Source organism: Streptopelia decaocto (assembly GCF_964273445.1).
Source record: "Streptopelia decaocto genome assembly, chromosome: 4".
NCBI lineage: Eukaryota > Metazoa > Chordata > Aves > Columbiformes > Columbidae > Streptopelia > Streptopelia decaocto.
Genome location: NC_138658.1, coordinates 58,451,794 through 58,471,725, shown reverse-complemented (window position 1 = coordinate 58,471,725; position 19,932 = coordinate 58,451,794). Strand labels below are relative to the sequence as shown.

Sequence of the window (19,932 nt, the reverse complement as noted above, 5' to 3'; positions counted from 1 at the left end):
ATCGTTTTGTTAAAATCAATAGACACACAGACACACATCATCACATAGACAATTTTCAACAGCTACCTTTTTTTAAAGAGGAACAAGATATTTGTGTCTATTAATATATTTGTCAGCCACACTGTTAGGTCCTTTACAAGTTAACTCTAGTTTATAGTTGGCTTTGATATGTGTTTATACTATGCATGAAGTAGGAATATTTTAGACCTTCTCAAAAGGTTAGTCTCTCCTCTGAGGTTATTAGCTCAAGTTACTGTTAGGTAAGCTAGAAAACAGTACATTTGCTGTTTGATCACAAGTGCCTATGTATGTGCCTTTACTGTGTAACAGTAATTCAGCTCCAAGTTATTGTAAGGATCCATGTGGACACTGATGTCAGGGCAGCTAATACGTTCTCATTGACATATTATTGGAAGTTTGGTATGGGCAGCGTTGTGTGTGTTAGCATCCAATATAGTTGTTTGGAAAATGTTATTCAGTAAAACTCAGCCTCTATATAAAGCTAATATACAGCCAAGCAATGGATGATGCTAGTAATCTAACATCGTAATCGTAAAAATGATAAACTGTAAACTCTATATGCAGGATTATTTAGAAAAGTGTAAACACATTTCCTGGCAAGGAATTGTTTATTAGTTTTCATTTGTAATGTTACATGTTAGAGAAACTCTGTTAAAATAGCATTTTTAAGGTTGCAAAGTCAAACATTGGAAAGCTGAACCGTGTCACAGTTAATATTGTCTGTGCAAACAGTCCAATTTGCTGTATATATTTTTATATTTTATTGTATGCTCTTGAATCACAAAATCACAGTTTTTCCTGTGGGATGTCTGCCTCATAGATTACACAAAATGGACGGGGCACACTTACTGATAATCAGTTTAATATTTTTTTCCTTCTGTTTCGTGTGTTACCTTATTGTTTATTCACGGCATGCTATTCAAGCAGTGCTTGAAAACAAAATTTGTTCATTATCTTATAGGCTTTTTTCCTCTATTTTTTTAAGTTAATAGGTTGAAAATCAATCTTAATTCTGAAAATTCCAGCATGCAGAAATTAGTAATGCTTTAGTATAGATTTTACTGAATGTAATATCCTAAGTTAAAAAACTTAATAAATAGGTCAGGTGGTAAGTTCATAATGGAGCGTGATGTAACTCTGTGCCTTATCAGTAGAGTCATTTAGATTAGGATCTGTAGCTGAAGGTGCCCATTGCACTGTTCAACCAGCTGAGAAACCAGTAGCAGCAATGGACTGTCATCATCTTTAACTGGAGAAGGATGTATGTTACAAGCATATTTCACAGGTGTCTAGTCAAAGGAGATTAAGTTTTGGATCCTCTTCCAGGATTTACCAGGAGGGACTTTCTTTAGCTGTTTTGTCTGTTATCTCTTCATGTAATCTGTTTAGATTTTTATTTTGTGCCTGTTTCTGATACCTCTGTTCCAAAATCTACAGCTCATCTAATTAATGCTGGTGGTTGTCCTTTAGGCTTCATCCAGTTCTCATAAGTCTTAGTGTCTCCTTTCTAGACTCCCAAATGTCAATCTTTCTTCATATTCCTATTTCTGCGCTTCACCCACTCATTTCTTGTATTAGGTTTGAGAGACAAGTGTAGACAGTGTAATCAAGTGACAAGGGTAACCTGAAAATGCATCATGACCTGCCTGCGACTCAGCAGTGAGAGTGCAGCTCCTGTGCCAGGGATTTCATAGTGGCCACAGGTGGCCTGTGCTGGCACAGAGGCTGCTGAGTAATCCAAACCTTCCTTTCAAAGGACGTGAATCACCAGATGCTGCTTAAACTAGCTTTGCTGGGTACTGCTGAAAGATCTGCTCTCTTTTGCTTCTGAGCTACTTTCAGTGCTGCCTTTTCCTTATGTGCTCACGTCGATACAATATGAGTATTTTGGGCGGAAGGTTTGGTGTGTGGCTTTGTAAAGTCAAAAGGTCTGGGCACTGCAATCCTGAAATGTACTTTGTTTCAACTCGGAAAGATGAGTATGTTTTGGACATGCAGTATAAAAAAATACATATTATTTTTGAGAACAGCTATGGTCTATATAAAAATGCAACACATTTTAAAAAAATAAAGATTATATTAAGATTTGGCAGACAGAGAAGAAAGGTTGAATCAGATGAAGATGGTAAGATTTTGGTTTTATAAATCAAAACATTTTAGGCTAAGAAACCTACTACATTTTTGGACACTCCTGAAACTTAGTAATAGTCAATTATCTCATCTGGAGGAAGAAATGCAACCAAAAAGTAGTGAAAGAGGACTTGAATCTTTTTTGAAGCCTGAGAGAGGCTCTTAAAAATATTTCTCACTGTGTGAGGAAAACTACTCACTTAGCAAAAGGGTCATGTGGCTCGAAAGCAAATCTGTGACCAATCTTGTTTATGATTTGGGTATAAGGAATACACAATTTAAGAGAAAATTAATGCAATGAGTAAACTATTCCTAGAATGGTTATGATGGGTTTTGTATTGCAAGTCTCTTTTTAATAGTTTCCGATTTGTTTCCCAAACTTCTTCTCGTGAGTTTTAGCTCAGGTAGACAGCTTGGCCTTCTTGTCTTTTTAGTAAATTATTTAACTGTTATATTTAAGTGCTGTTTTACTCTGCAAATATTTGCAATGTAAATTTGCTATTCATTTTTTCAGGGTAGCGTTTTGAGTTGTGTTTGCTGAAATTATAAAAACAACAGCAAGTGGTATCTTACTTTCTGAGAAATGACCAAGTTGGCGTAGTGGGTTTTTGTAAGAGCAAAGGAGAAATTAGTGTTTATGAATACTAAAAAGTGATGAACTATTTAGCTTTTTGCTTAAAATCATACTGAATATTCAACTGAATTATAAAGAACTTCCATTCAGTTTCTGCAAGTTGCTGAAGAATCTGAGCGCAGTTGTTCTCCCTTTTAAGACAATGTCCATCAGGTTGCTTTTTCTTACCATTTTTTTTAACTGGTTGAAATATTTACACTAAATAAACCAAATTAATGAAGGAAAATTGGGAAGGACGCATATTTCAAAAATTGTACATCCTGCTGGCTAAAGCTAAGTGATTATATCTCTGTTCTAACTCAGGCAATATTTGCCCTATATTCTAATAGGTAGATTGTTTTTTAAAATCAGTACGCAAGTAACCTGAAGGGTGAGAAATGAGAAGTCTCTATATTTCAGCTTTACTGATTCCTTTGCTAGAACAAAAAGAATTTTTTCAAAATGTTTTAAATACATGTGTCATTCTGGATTAACAAATAGCAAATACTCTGTTCTAATTAAACCTGTTTCATTTAAATTTGTTTCAGTGCTTTTCTGTTTTTCTTCCATGGAAGATACTGTTCACTGGCTACACTAAACTGCAATTTATACTTGCAATTAACATGATTCTTTGCACTTCAATTAATAATGCAGTTGAATTAAGGCATAGGAAGCTAGTAAATATTTTAGAGATTAATAAAATAACAATTACAGTTCAGTATGATGCCATAAACAAAGCTGCACTGAAGCTAGCATGGGCTCCTGTAAGCAAATGTAAAACATAATTGGATGGCTTCCTAATTCAGGAAGGAAAAGTTTAGTACAGAATCCTGGACTAGTGATAACGTCAACTTGTGGCTTGGAGCCACCGTGTGACCCGCCTTCTTCCAGGCAGTTTTAGAGAACTAGAACTGAGGAAATGATAACAGGAAACCTTGAGGTTATTAGAATTTATTTCCCAAGTTTCAATAAATAGGTCATTGCATTAGCCAGCGCCCTTGTAGCCATGAGTTTCATTGTGTCATTTGTTATGCAGGACTATTTCCATGTACAACAGAAGCAGTTAAACATGCAGTCTGCTTAGTATGAAAAAGAAGAGGTTTGCTATTTTTAATTAGCTGCTTCTGTTCTAATATATACAGTCACTTGAGATGGCAAAAAAAAACCCAGACATTATTCATTTGGCAGTGTTACACCTAATTAGACAATGGTATTGATGCTTTAAAATTCTGACTGGAACATCAGAGTAGTTCTCTGTAGCTCTTAAGAACAGAGTGATACATTCATATGGCAATTAATTTACATTCAGTAAATAGCACACTACTTATACATCCCCTTTTTTATTTCTCAGAAAGAAAAATGTAAATATTTTCCCTGTGGTAGTTGTCAGTATTTAATAAATAAAGCTATTGTTCTCATTCCAACTTAACTGTCTAATAATGTATTAATTCTAATAATTTCTAAGTGTATGATATTCACCACTTCTTGGTTTTGGATCAATACAAAGAACAGTTACAATGTTCCCTGGCCTTCTCTTAACGTTTTTCCATTCGCTCCCTCTCAAAATTTGGTCTTACTTCCCATTTGTTCTTTAAATCCTTACTCCAGACTTACCTTTTTTTGCAAAGAAATTGGCAGTAAATATTAGGTAAAACTTGGAATATACAACCATTCATGTGGTGCCTGTAGAGACACATTGAAATAAAAATATTTTTATGAAGAAGAGTGGAACGTTGGGACTGTTGATTTAGTTTATAAATTTATTCCAAATCAATTTGAAACTGTGGTATTCAATCTGAAATTGTTATTCAATTGTAGGAATAATGACAGAGAGGTATTTAGGGTTTTAAGACTTACATGATGATAGTGCGATGTTTAATTTTGTGTTTCCTTTGCAAGTTCTTTCTAAGAAGAAAGGGGTAGACTAAGCAAAAGCAGAGAAATGTTTGCTTTAATACTGCCCCATCATTTTATCCTTGTATGTGTTCTGTAGACATTCAGGAAATGACTGGAGTTTTAAAAAAGGTCTGACTTCTTTGTATTCTTCACAAGATACTTAAAATATAGTTATAATTTCATCTTTTCATAAATTATACTATTTAGAGATTCATATTAGATTGGTATCAAATATTTGCAACAACTCATTAATACTAGAAGATACGACAACCTGGTAATGGAGAGGGGCATGAAAATAGAGGGTAACAAAGAAAAACAACAACAACAACAAAAAAACAACATAATTATTTTGAGCATTGAAAAGGTTTTAGCAATAGAGACCCAAAGGTTGGAAGATACTGATCTTTGGTTTGAATTAGTTCCTTCATTCTCATTTTAGTGATTATCCAAAGGGGATGTCATTTTATAAAGTCTCAAATATCTACCTCATTTCTTAGGGAATAAGCTAGACTAAACAGTGATAGAATGCTTCGCAAATTGTGCAGTGGGGTTTTCAGCTGAATAAATGCTTATCATTTTTCTTGATTTTTAAAAAATTTTAAATTGTTAAAAATTGGCTTAATTTGTTTAAATATAAGTTATAATTATGTCTCAGACTGATTATAATAATGTTTTAATTTTAGGATATCTTGTATTATGAACAGCTGAAGTCAAATGTGATTCAGCACGACCTTTTAGTGGACAGCCTGATTTACAAAGTAAGTGATTCACTAAACAGTGCTTAAGTGATTTATATACGCATCACATCAGTATCTTGTTTTTTTAACAAAGAAAATGTTAGATGGTTTGGCTTTAAAGAAAATTAGTGTGGATTTATTATTGTTAACTCTCTCCTTGAGCCTGTGTTGGCTCTTGCGTAGGGTATTTGTTTGAGTTGAGCCGTTAAGTTGTATAGCAATGGTAATTTCATTTGAAGGAATAACTGAAATAACTGGTTTTGCAAGGAAGAAAGCACTGGGGTCTGAGTGCATCCATTTGGAGTTTCAATTCTGAATATTCTAATCGTCAAGTTAATATAGCATTTTTAATTTTAAAATGTGGAGTATATGCTTAACTACAGCTTTTTCATGATTCAATGGTGAAACAGTGTTACCTACTGCTGCGTTAAGTTGAGCTTCTATGAGAATCTGAAAGGAGGTTTTTGGCTTCAAACTGCTGCATGTTTTGATTGCAGGATGTAAAGCTGACAGCAAGCAATGATGACTACTATTTTGTATTTGAGGATTATTTATATCAGGTATGTAACTATTTTTTTTTCTTAGAAAAGCTAGAAAGTATACTCCTGTGGGATTACATCATCTTCTGAGTGAGGACTGCCTTTGTTTTTCATGTGCAAGCAGAGTACAGTGGGACCCTGGACAGCATCTGTTTGCTGCATTACATGTACTTTCCCTTCTGAATAGCAATACTGTAAATTAATCTTGTACACTTAAACAGATTAAGCAGGACAGGCTTCTTAAACTCCTATTCTGAAAGACTCTACACAGCATCTTTCAAATGCAGGAGCCAGAAAATATGCAGTCAGCCATATTCTTCCCTTTCCAGCTTTGCAATAATAAAATTGTTAACAGCTGTGGCATACAGAGAAATTTAGACTTGAGAAGTATAATCAGGGTTCTGGTTAAAACTGAACAAATTTTTAAAAATGCTTTACAGTGATATACTACAGTAAGCACAGAAGATGTTGTATTGACATATTTTTAAATGGAAGATGTTGATTCTGAATAAGGTAGTGATATATATGGTTAATCTTAGAATTGCTCCCATTCCAAAGTTGCTTCTACAAATGGGAAACTCAGCTATTGCTGACTGTCAGATGCCCTCAAATAGAAGGACATTACATTTATGTATTTCCTAATGTGTATTTGATTGCAGTGTCAACATAAATGTCATGCAGCGAACTTATCATTTCCACAGTGCTTTCAATTTCATTAGTCACATGTGTTAGGTTAGACTTGCTTAATTTTTTGTTTAAGAGCTATGTGAAACTAAATGATTTCTTCTTTGATGGTAATATGTAAAACTGCTAGTAATTAACCTAAGCAAGAAACTGTCCTTAATGCTGCTTAGTCCATGTAGGTATAAATACATGCATTACTGTTTAAGCATACTATTCAATCATGTCTACATAGAAGATTTTAGTACAATAAACATTCGAACATTAATACTTAAAATGGTAACCTCATGAAATTATAGCTTTTTTTACTTAAAATAGTTCCAGGATTAAGATCTGTAACTGAATTTGTTTCCGAATTGAAATTTGAAAAATTATTGCATAGTGACAACTCAGGGATATTTATTCACAAAAATATTTATTATACATGTAGAAGTTTTCCTTGATTTAAGGGTCAGAGTTGATCTTCATTGTTGTAACATTATCTCTTCATCATGGAATGTGAAAATCTCATTCTTATTTCTGCTTCATTCATTATATAGACTACTAAAGCATATTAGTTAGTCATAAACTGGCAGTTCCAGTGGACACAAGTTTATAATCTCTGAAGGAGCATCAGTATGGTATAATATTTTATTTGAAGGCCATCAGAAATAGATTTTGTTCAACATTCCCAATATATAGCACAGTTGAATATTTTAATTTTCATACATCTCTCTTAAGTAAAATAGTTATTAGGGAATGAACATCATAAAAGGGATTAAATTAGCCTTACTAATCTGAAGGAGAATCACCAAAAATCTTTGAAAAATGAAGTGCCTAGTTTTACCGCAAAAGCTCTGAGGCAAAGAATATCTCAAACTTCTAATTACTGGTTGCTCTAGTTTTGTTTGGTACTTTGTGGTATTCCCCAGACTCTTCTTCTAGAAGAAAGCTATCCATTTTTAGAATCACAGAATGGGTGGGGTTGGAAGGGGCCTCTGGAGATCATCTAGTCCAGCTCTCCTCCTGAAGCAGGAACACCTAGAGCAGATCGCACAGGAATGTGTCCAGGTGGGTTCTGAATGTCTCCACAGCCTCTCTGGGCAGCCTGTTCCAGTCCCTCCAGCCTGTCCAGGTCTCACTGAATGGCAGCACAGACTTCCGGTGCATCAGCCCTTCCTCCCAGTTTTGTACCATCAGCAAACTTGCTGGGGGTAGACACTTCATCCGGGTGACTGGTGAACAGGTTGAACAAGGCTGGACCCAGAACTGACCCCTGGAGGAGACCACTGGCCACAGGCCTCCAACCAGGCTCTGCACTGCTGGTCACAGCCCTCTGAGCTCTGCCAACCAGCCAGTTCTTGATAGTTTTCTCTTCCAACCTAATCTGCAAATGCATTGCTGCTGAATGATTTGATTCTGTGGCCCCTGAAAAAATTTTGCGGTGTGAATCACTCTGATACAGAATATTATATATTGATTTCATATGATAACTGGAATTAAATTTGCCTAAATCAAATAGGTAATGAAAATGTTAGTTTAAATCAGATAAATTATTTCTGTTTGCGCTGGGTTTCTGTTTTTTTTTCATGACAAGTTACTGCCTCTGAGTTTTCCAAGTCATAGAGCAGAGTGTGGCATTTGTCTGTGTATTACTTAAAAGATAAAGCATCCATCAAACCCAGAAAATTTAGGCCTAAAATAGCAATGAGGATATTTGGTTGGATTATTGGTACCTCTTTATTAGCATGGACAAGTTTATAATCTCTGTGAAAAACACTGTGAAATGATGTAATTTATTTCCTTTATTATCTTTGCTTTCTTCATCCCAAAGTTTACATGCTTTTATTAGTTCTTTGTAATGATTGAAATAGAATACAGTTACTTTTAATATAGTGATTTATTTTTCATATAAGCTTAGGGTGGGTTTTTTTCCCTTTTTTTTTTTTTAGTCCTTTAAATGCTGTGGGTTTATTTTATTTATTATTATAAATATCCAATAGTTTGCCAAAAAAGGGGTTTGTGACATTGTTTTCTTTAGCATTCCTATTTTTTGTGAATAAGGAAAATCATGCACAAATTATTAAATATGTAAATTCATTATTTCAGGCCAGAAGTTCAGTTTTAATACTTTACTCTTACATCCTACATAATGAATATATGCAAAGAACCTCACCCGGCCATTTTTAGGTACAGTCATAAGTTTGAGCTAGAGTCTATCTCTTCAAGATGCATAGTCTTAATTTAAAGACTTTCAGATACTGGTACTAGACACTGTATTCCTAAAAAAGGGGGCCTCAAATTAAGGTTACATTCTTTCCCTTATGAGAGAACATAATGTATGTCCTTTCTAGATTAGTTTCTTTTTCTTTCACCTCAGTTAACATATACAAAGAATTACATTTGCCTGTGTATTGTTATTGTCAGCTATATTTTGGCAGCTATGAAAATGATTGTGTATTGTGCAAAAATAATGTTTAGCTTAAACTGTTCAAGATAAAGAAACTATTTATTTTTTAAAAGCTGTTTGTATCTGAGAAATAGTTTTGAGGTTCAAAAGAGGAAAAAGTCTCATAATATGACCTTTCCACCAAAAAAAAATTAAAAAGCAGTGTTGTTCAGATGTCAGAGTGTTTCAGTTTTGCATGTTTCCTTTTGACAAATGCTGGTATCTGCAAAATGTCTTCAAGAATTAGTTGAAGTAAAAATCCATTCATTTTTATTCACAATAAATTATGTCATGAAACGCCATCTAAAGCATTTCTGCCTTTTACACCTTGGCTACAGGTAAAACAAATGAATGCTTAAAAACCTACAAGAGAGGGTTTAACTTATGCAAAGAAGTCAGCAGCAAGTCGAAGTCTGTCTTACTTCTGCCCTCTTGTGTACATTCTCGATAACACAATCTTTCGTTGCATGAAAACACGAACATTTTCAAGTACAATCCTAATTATGACAGTTTTTATAACTGCATGTAGGGTGAAAGTCTCTATTGTTATTTTTTTTTCTAGGAATGCTTTCATTATTTAATTTTATACTCAGTTACTGTGAATACTAGATATTTCATTTATGTAACCAATAAAAAATACATTTTACAAAATGCAATGTGCGTTTGACAACTTATGGATATGAGGTGAACATTTTAATCTGTGCTTTTTGAAAGAACTGAGTATCGTGCAATCACTCTGTAAAGCTCCTGGGAATGAAAGCAGATGTAAGGATCAGTCTTCTATATCTGCACACAGGCGGAAATGTAAATGTTTCATTTGCTTATTCACTTACTAGGACTTCCCCAGGTCATAGTAACTGAATAGAAAAGCAACCAAATGGACAGTAAAGCAGGCAGTTGCATGCACAGTCACTAATGATGTGACAGCAGGGGACAGACCCGTGCTGAGAGGCAAAGAGGAGAGTTGGAGAATGGGGATATTTTACTGATAATAAATGAATGTGAAGGCAAAATCATAGCAGGTTCAAAACAAGCCTGGAAATTTGAACAGGAAAGTAAATCAAGTTGGTCAAGAGCTTTTAACCATATTAGCTGTCTTCAATAACATCTATTAGGTGCTCATTAAGGCAGGTCCTTAGGTCTGTTTGACATTGCTTTGTTGATCCAGTAAGTCAGCTGATTCTTATATGCCCTCTTTTCTACAGGTATTGCTCTGTTTTTCGCGAGATACATCTGTATTGGAGCATTTTACCTACAGTAGTGCCACCCCACCCAAATCATATATACGAGGTAAAAGGAATTGTTTTAAAAAAGATTGTATGGATTTTTGCTGCAGCATAGATTGTACAGTTTGCTGCAGTAATACAGTATGTGAATTTCCTTTATGTTCATTACACCTAGTAGACTACATTAAAAATAATGTTAATAAAAACTTAATGTATCTAGTTGACACCTGCACAGATTCCAACAGTTTAGAAGCTGATCACATGAAGACCAGATTGCAATGTCATTCTTTTACTGTAGCTTTCTGTATTCTCCAGAACAGCATGGCAGATGTATCCCCTTAACCTTATTCCCTCATAGAGCTTCACTGTCTTCCAGGTCTGCAGCAAATGCCTTTAGAGCTCCTAAGACACACCCCAATAAAATCTCTACCAATAGCATTGCTGAAATCTTCCTCTTCTTTTTTGCTGTTTGTCATCCTCCGTTATTGCTGCTGCATTTTACTTTTATATCTGACACCCCACCTGTCCTATTGCATTGCTTGCGTGTTTTAGACAATAACAAATGGTCAACAAGGTAATTAGTTATTTTTATAATTGTAACTAAGAATCCACCTTTTAAATTTAAATCTTTACACCTTTTAACAGTTTAATGACATCTCAATTGTGGTTTGATGATTCACAGGAAAACTTGGAATGGAAGAGTATGCTGTTTTCTATCCTCCAAATGGTAAGAATTATACTATTGTCTCCTCTAGTGGTAGATTGGGAAGATACAGGATATTTTTCTCAAGTACACGATAACTTCTATTTCTATTACAAATAATGTTTCACTGTTATTCTGTGAAATTCATTAGTTTAAAGGGATAAGCTGGACTGAAGGTACTCCAAAACCACATTGAGCCTGGTGTTAGTAGTCGCACATGGAGTCTGTCTGTGTGGGTGGGAAGGAGAAGGAAAACAACTTCTGGTGCAGCAGCTTGTGCTCCAGTCTTGTGTCACCACTCGGAGGATCTGAATGATACGTGCTGAAACAGTCTGACCCCCAGCTTTTCAGCACTCAACAAACCACACCTTAGAGTCTTTTGCTTTCAAAATTTGTGTTCATTTAAAAAACTCAGACATAACTAATCTATATAATTTTAAGTTAATATCATTGCTGTTGGTTTTACTTCAGTTATTAAAAGTTTTTTCAGCTCCTGTTTTAACCATGTAAACCCTTTTCTATTTAATCCTTTCCCTGTTTCTGTGCTGCATTTGTATTTTAAGTTCAAGCTCTTTGCTTTCAAGGCCTTACTTGACCAATCTTAAATCTGCATCACTTGCCTTGTCTTTTACATCTTCTGTGTTCCAGTGGTGTCAATTATAGCACATACTTTTGTTCCCCCTTCTTCCATTTTTGCCTCCACAGTTCTTTGCAGCTTTATAGCCATGAAGCATTGTTCCTGTGGCCTTTTGCCAAAGCCGCTCCCTCTTAACAGTCCTGTATGAAAATTAATGAATGGGAGCTAAGATCTGCTGGAAAAGAGGAGAGAACTGTCACGATACAACTGCCAAGTCCTATAAATGTTTTGTCTGAGTACTACGTGAATTACTAGAGGTCTTGGCCTCCTTTTTTCCTGTTCCCTACTTGTCAGTGCATGACATTTACAGGTTGTCATTTATCTGAAATTAGATGCTGATTTCAGCAAAGCTTATACGTAATAACTTAATGGAAATGGAGCTTTACTTGGCTTTCTAGGAACTATAGCATGTGTTCAAGCACGTAGCTGGTTGTACTGGAGTAAGTGATACAGTTCCTGTGCTTAAATATTTACAGGACTGAGATCTAAGACTTAAGGTGCCATAAAAAAGAAAATGTTTTATTCCTATAGTAGGCAGAATACAATTTAGAAACCTGGCGGGAAAATGCATTTTTTTTTACATGAATACAAAGTAATATAAAAACAAAAAAAGAAATGTTTTTGTTTTGTAGGTGTAATTCCTTTTCATGGCTTTTCTATGTATGGTAAGTGTGACTCATAAGCTTCATAACCTTCATAAACCTCAGGACTGCTTTTTATTATATTGCGGTTTAAAGCTGTATGTACTTTTCTGCAACTTTTAAACGTGTGTGTTTTCTATTTCTTTGGGTACGAAGACAGTTGTATATAATTTTAAAAATTCTAGTCTGTTTCTATGTAGTTGTATTACAGCTGACTACCATGTGGGAGTTCCTTCTTTGAGAGCTAGTAGCTGAGCTATACGTTTTAATGTATATGAAGAGAGGGATAGTTTGTTGACAGAGTGCTCTTTTCTTGTGTTTCACTTCTGGGTAGACCAAGTTACCTGTGAAAAGAATTCCTAAAAACATGAATGATGTGAAAGGCCTGTTGCTGTATCAGTTTTCCTAGGACAGGTGTTAAAGAAGCATGAAAGGATAGAATGGTTGCTACTTTACTGCATGGAGGAAAGTTCAAATATCCACAAGATTTCTAGGAAAAGAGCAGAAGAATCTCCTCAGTTCTTTGACATAACAGGGCAGCTGGTGTAGAGAGACTCCAACAATGGGAGAAGGTTTGTTGCAGCTTGCCAGTATTTTTCCTTTGATTTGTTAAAGGTGTTTGTGGCATCACAAGGCAAGCAGATTTTATGGTTATGCTCAAAATGCTATGTTTTGCTAATAAGAATGCTTAACACAATCATTAAAACCAGATTATTTAAATAGGAAATACAAATTTCAACCTGAGTAGGGCATTTAAGTCTTTGAAGTAATTAACAGCTTAGTTGCAGATTCTTCCTTAGGTACTCACCAGGAGGCTTTCACTTCTATGTGAAACCACTTGTCAAAATGTTTGTATTTGACTCTGCCCTTGAGAACAGCATCTCAAACTGGGTGTGAGCTGCTTCCCTCCCTCCTGGCTTCTCTCTTTGCAAGGGCTCAGAATGTGCTGGCAGATAGAAGGAGGGGGGCTGAAAAGCAAGGAAGGCTGGTGTAACTCCAGGCTGTGGGTAAGGCAGCTGGGACCAAGCAGAGCACCCTGTCTGTTCTGTGCTCTGCTGCTCAGGGAGGAAGTATCTGGGTTCTTACGTAAACCCTATGCGCTTTTACACATTCGCTTACATACCCTTGGACGGTGCCAACTGTCAGGCACTGCTCTGTTATCCCTCTGCCCTTTATGTACATATGCATGCTGCCAGCTCTTCCACCTTCAGTCCTTAAAAACATACACACTAGTAACACCCTCTGCTTTTCTTACGCCTACCTAAATACACATTTCTGTGAACATCTCACCCCACCTCTCATACACATATGCCATTATTTTCTACTAAGCCACCTTCTCTGATGTATATATGAAAATCAATTCAAATATGCATACACCCATATGTATATATGAATGTACATATAGTCATGTGCGTATGTATACATATGTATACAGACAAAAGGTATACACATCCCTATCTTTGTGTAAATAAAACTGGAAGGGAAGGTGAATGTAGAGATAGAGGCTATGAGTGTGTTAAAATATAAGCTGTCATCCAGGATGAATGCACCTGTAAAATGAAGCAGTAGATGTGATGAGTGGACAGATGAAAAGACTGCAAAAAGAGATGTATATAGACAACAACTGCCTGTGAAACATGCACTGAATGGATGAGTAGAAATTGAGAGGAACTGCTTATGGTTGTACGACGTGTACATACAATAGATTTATCTGTATGCTAGACTTTTACAAAAAGAGAAAAGGGATTGATTGAAAAAAAGTTTGAGAACAGCTGCTTTACAAATGTAGCCAACTGTTGTTTTGAATCAGGTATATTAAGAGACTTCTAAATAGTACAGTACTGAATGCCTGTGTTTTTGAGCTCTTACAAGAAATAATCAGGTCTCTATCAATCAGTTGTACTTATGTAATGTTATTGTGGCAACCAAAAGCTATTTTTTTTACTGTTTTCATCTTCATAACACCCATCTTGAAGCAGTGAACTTATTCCAGTCTTACAAATGGGGAACCAATTTGGAGATGGTCACTGGCCCAAGAGCACATTGGGAGTTATAGATGGTTGAATTAAAAACTTCCGCTGTTCAGCATATCGTTACCCTACACCCCAGAGAAGCTATTCTTAAAGTGTATTTCTTATGCTTAGGAAGCCAGCACTGTAGTAAGCAGGTTCTAATTAGTTTAGATTATTGAAATATATAGAACTATTACCCAGAATGTGTTATACTCCCTTTCTTAACTTTTTATGTCAAATGATAGACTCTACTTTAGAATTTCTCTTTCTAAATAATTTGTTTAGCATTGGTTTTGTAAATTGTACTACTATAAATTACTTCTCCTTATACTTCATGCACTTAATCATTGAGCTCTTTCAGCAGTTTACGGTGTTGAGTCGATTATAATTTTTTTATCCTTTCAGTTGCTCCACTCTGCTTTCTGTACCATGAACCTTCCAGATTGTATCAGATATTCCGTGAGATGTACGTGAGATTTTTCTTCAGGCTCCATTCCATCTCTTCTCATGCCTCTGTAAGTTCATCGGGAATGAAAACTCACTTGATATTCAGTTTGCTATGGAACAATAATATACATTGGTGTGATTTTGTATGCAATTGAAATGTGTATGTACTTCAGGCAAGCTTGAAAAGAATATTAGGTAACTCCAATTTGGATATTTTTGTTTTCTGTGTCAATGTTAGTTGTTGCTATATAGTATCATATACTCTAAAACAGTATAGTTCTCATTTTATGAGGGATTTTTTTTTTTGAGAATCAAGTCTTTCCTGTAATAGGTTTCTTAGTTCAAGAAGTCACATGTACTTGCTTTCATTTTTATCAATAACATGTAAGTGCACACAGTGTAGTGTTTTCTGGGGTAGAGGAACTAAAATATAGTCATAGATCTACAGGTATTGTTTCAGTGATTTCAAGTGAATGCCTGTTTCTTTAACTCAATTATCTTTGTGTGATAGCACATGCTTTTTAGCACTAGTAGATGAATTTAAATAATTTGATTCTGTTTATGACCAGGAACAGCTGTCTTGAATGTAAGACAGTTGTAGAAATTTGCTTATCTTCTATTTTTGAAGAATAAAACATAGTAAATTTTTTTTCTCCTTCACAAAATGCTGAATAGTTACATTGATTTTTGAAAAAAAATTCCTGGTTGAAAGAAAATCCTTTCCTTTATGTAGCATTTCAAGGCTGTGCATTGTGCTTTCAGTCATTAATAGCAGGGAAACCGGTCAGACAGGAATCTTTTGATTTTCATGGTAATTTTTAAAACAAATTTTGAAATGTGTTTGCATTTAACTTTTTGTAATTATCCCCATTACTGCTTGTTTCTAGTTATCAGAGATATATTATTTGTCACATCCTCTTATTTTTAGTGTATGTATAGTGTAACTGAGTTCTATTTCATGAAAGGGGAACTATGTCAAGTAGGTCATATTATAATAACCTGCTAAGTACTTAGACCCTGACATGCAAATACCATAAGTAACTTACAGCTGAAATGAACTATGAAAATATGTTATGTTGCTAATACATAGAATCGTAGGAGTAAGGCTCTAGTGACTGAAGGTATTAGAGCTGCTTGTGTCCTGCTTACGTGAGCTGTATGTTATTAATGTATCACTAATAGTGTTTTATGACTTGAATTAAAAGTTCATGCATACTTAAATGCTGATACTGTTCTCTCAGATTTGATAGGATGAGTGTTAGTATTCAGGGTGTGATCTTGTTTCACTAGGGCATCGTGTCATTGTGTTTGCTGTTCGAGACTCTTCTACAAACCCATCTGCCCCAGCTCTTTTATCACCTTCGAGAAATCGGGGCTCAGCCGTAAGTACTTCTTTCTGACTGGTTAAAAATGTTGCAGATTCATTTTCTGAAAATGCTGTTCTGTAGTATTTTAGTTTAAAAGCTATGGGAAATTATTTAAAAGTGCATTTTTCCTTGAAAGTCAATTGGAGTCCTTTCTCTAACATGCGTATGTGTGCTTTGTGCATTTCTACTACATGTTCTATGAAGAAGAGAGGAGAATTGCTCTGTGAGAAATGCTGCATTATTCAGTTAAGTTTCAGTTATTCATGTCAGATCTGATGGAACTAAGTGATTTATTTCCTGGGGGAGAGAAGACACAGAGATACGTTAGTTACAGCAGAAGCTACCAGAAGGGGAGAGAGCGCAAGGGGCTGTCATTCTATAGTGTGCTCATGGCACCAAGTGCAATAGAACCTGAAAATCTTACTGTTATAACTGGTATCCATCTTAAAAGCAGAAGGATGAAACATTGGGGGTGATAATGGCTGCGGATCCATCTAATGTGCTTGTTCGGTCGGAATGTTTTTATAGTAATAGTACTTTGTCAAACAAGATGTTAATAGTTTTCTCATGGTTGTTGCAAAGGGAAACATTGATTGCTAATGCAGCAAGAGAAAAAATGGCTATTCTTCCTGGAAAAGAAATACAGAAGAATAGTAAAATATTTTCAGTTTATAGAGGATTTGTCTAATAATTATGGGATACAGAAATATAATAACTATAATTTATCACTTGTTTGCAGGCTACGAATTTCATTTAAATGGCTGGTACGGGCATTTTCTGGTTATTTAGCTACAGATCAGCTCTTGCTTCTGTGGGACAGAATCCTGGGATACAACTCTCTAGAAATTCTTGCTGGTAATAGAATTATTTTTACAAAATGTTTTAAGTCCAGGTGGATGTAAGGCAAATACATGTTAGCTTGAGTATGTTTTGTGACAAGAAGAAAATAGTTGCTCTTTGAATGTTGAAAGCAGATTACTTACATGTCAGAGAGTATAACTTTCAGAAAACTAGAATTGCATAAATACTAAATCTCTAACAAAACCATGTGAGGTATTTTTTTTATGACAGTACTCCAAAAATACCAAGTGCTCTGTAGATAGAACATAGGGTGTTCTCTCAGCTTCAGCAGTAACAATAAATTAGATTATTGCCTTTCACAAAATGCAAGATTTATGTTGCTCATTTATGGCAAGTACTTATTCAGTACTTAGAGCAGCTGAGAATTCCCCAGATTTTGCTGGATTTCTTCTTTCACAGCCCCATCTTTTAAGAGACTTTGAGTGTTTTGTACTGATTTTTTTAAAAGGAAATTCTGTGCTAAGTTTTATGCAAAGTTTTAGATGGGGGTTCTAAGGAAGGACATGTATCTTCAGTTGGGTCAGATTTTAAAAACAAAGTAGGTGGAGAGGAGAGGAGAGGAGAGGAGAGGAGAGGAGAGGAGAGGAGAGGAGAGGAGAGGAGAGGAGAGGAGAGGAGAGGAGAGGAGAGGAGAGGAGAGGAGAGGAGAGGAGAGGAGAGGAGAGGAGAGGAGAGGAGAGGAGAGGAGAGGAGAGGAGAGGAGAGGAGAAGAAAAAAAAAATTGGTTCTATTTGTGCATGTAAGACAGCTATGTAGAGAGATACAATTACATAAGATAAAACAAATGAACTTTGATTAGTATTATATAATATTCATGATTGAAATACTGCTATTTCAATAAATTAAGGTTATTGGCTTAGAAACAAACTAATTGTAAATCACCCTGTCCCTTTAATTGAAAAGCTAGTCACATGAAGCATTTTCAGTCAGACTTTCCTGAAAGAATGTTGTGGTTTTCCTATCCTTTTAAAGAACAGCGAAAGAAACTCAAACACAGCCATGCATCATTGTATATTATTCTTCAGAATCAAAATAATTACTCTAAGGGAGTTAGAATTGGTGTTTTACATCGAGAATAATTCTAACCACTAATTAACAGGTCAGCAACTTAAATATTGGGCATTTTCTTTCAGTCTTGGCAGCTGCCGTGTTTGCTTTCCGAGCAGTCAACCTGATGGAGGTGACATCACTGGCTGCAGCTGAAGTAAGGATAAGTTTCAGTTAGAGGAGATTGAAATAGTTTCTGATGCTTTGCCAACAAGAGTAACTTAAGCTTCACATGGCACATAGTACATAGTGCAAATCTTTCTGCCTGAATTCTTCCTTAGATAAAAAACTAAGGAAACTGCCAACATGCAGTGCATAATGTTGCTTTTCTGGAGTAAAAAGAAATAAAGGAGTATATATTTTACAGAAATGCAATGTTATAAAATTACTTCATACAATCTGATCTTTTTACTATTTTTATATATAATTTATGTGTGTGGGATTTCAAAATATTGTGGAGGTTTGTCTCTTTTTTTCTCAGTCCATTTTAATGTAGTTGCTTATATGCTTTTTGATATTACAAAAATTTTGCAAAATTATTGTTGTCAATGTTGAATCCGAAATTTTACTGTGAGTGTTGTCATTTTACAGCTGGGAAATGAAGGAAAAGAGGTAATTAAGATGAAGATTATTATTGTTTATCTCTACCAATTTGTTAAAATATATTTTTTCCCAAAAACCTGGTGATGTGTTTTTTTCAAACTTTGAGTGCTTGTGATGCCTCTTTTTTTTGTTGTTTTTAAACATACTTTCATGAGAAGACTTAGACTATTTGAGTCATTACATCGGACTTACTTCACAAGTACTAGCCAAGCCACAGGATAAGGATTCTTAATTCCCAATTATTTTTAGAAGCAAGTTGAAATGTTAGACCCCTTATTCACCCATGATGCCATGTGTATTTGAAGGCTAATGGCTAAAATAAAGTTACTTGGTTTATATACATAAACATATGCTTTTTCTTTGAAATATTAAAATGAAGAATAATACAATAAGGCACTAACATAAAACAGCATATTTTGTTTCTAGTCAGGTCTGAATCTAATTATTGTTAGTATTGTAGTATTTGAATCTTTTTCTGACTTTTTGTCTTGGTTTAAAGAAATTTGATTTAAATGTCAGGTTTAACAAGCCTTTTTGTTGTTTTATCCTAGGCTGTACTTGCTGACCTGTCAACCCTGAAAGTTATGCCTCTTCTTCAAATCTTCTTGTTTGCTACTGTCACTTGATCTGCTTCAACAATACTGGTACCACAGTTCCAGTCTTTCTTAAGAAGCCTAATCAACTATGCAATGTCTGCATAAAACCAAAATTAAGCTGTATGTATACTACTAATTTAGAAATCATGACCTAAAAATTTCTGAACTGAGAACAATAACTTTGCACACAAATGTGTGCAGTGCATGCTACTGAATTCTTACTTTCACATTAAGAATTGCTACCTGTGCAAATAAACAATATGAATCAGTGTCTAAAATGCATGTAGTATTAAATTAAATAAAGTAAATGTAACTTGTGATCTGAGTGTTGTGATGTTAATGTTGGAGTTGGAAAAGCTCTCTTTTAATATGAAGTTACTTTTTCATGCTCACGGCTTAGAGGTTATCAACTCAAATACTGTCAATTGAGAAAATAAAGATACTTTTAACTTGCAAGAATGTTTTCTCATTTTCTAAGAAAAACGTGAGATCATACATCAGCTCTGCTGTCTCTGTCTTTTTTATTCTCTTCATATAAATTTTCTCCATGTTCTTCGTCATGTTAAATAGAGAATAAACTTCTGTTTGTTCTTTTCATATACAAAGATGTAGTCATGCATTCCCCATTCATCTTCAGTTAGGTATACAGCTATCTCAGGCGTCTTCTAAACTCCTACCCAGAGTTCCATCACAGGCCCCATGTTGTAAAATATGTTCCCCTGCAGAGAAGGCCTGAGCATAGCTTCC

General features: G+C 35.0%; 1 protein-coding gene across 2 annotated transcripts in view; it reads left to right on the top strand.

Annotated features, from left to right (window-relative positions):
- The window catches only part of TBC1D19 (TBC1 domain family member 19), a 52,386-nt gene extending 32,753 nt beyond the window's left edge, over positions 1–19,633 (top strand). For both annotated transcript variants that reach the window (XM_082051339.1, XM_082051338.1), the window contains 10 exons: positions 5,344–5,418; positions 5,895–5,957; positions 10,251–10,335; positions 10,954–10,998; positions 12,244–12,276; positions 14,670–14,779; positions 16,002–16,093; positions 16,818–16,933; positions 18,073–18,143; positions 19,141–19,633. In XM_082051339.1, the coding sequence (XP_081907465.1) occupies positions 5,344–5,418; positions 5,895–5,957; positions 10,251–10,335; positions 10,954–10,998; positions 12,244–12,276; positions 14,670–14,779; positions 16,002–16,093; positions 16,818–16,933; positions 18,073–18,143; positions 19,141–19,215 (765 nt within the window). In that variant the 3' untranslated portion in view covers positions 19,216–19,633. The remainder of the gene's footprint in view (positions 1–5,343; positions 5,419–5,894; positions 5,958–10,250; positions 10,336–10,953; positions 10,999–12,243; positions 12,277–14,669; positions 14,780–16,001; positions 16,094–16,817; positions 16,934–18,072; positions 18,144–19,140) is intronic.
- Positions 19,634–19,932: the final 299 nt, after the last annotated feature.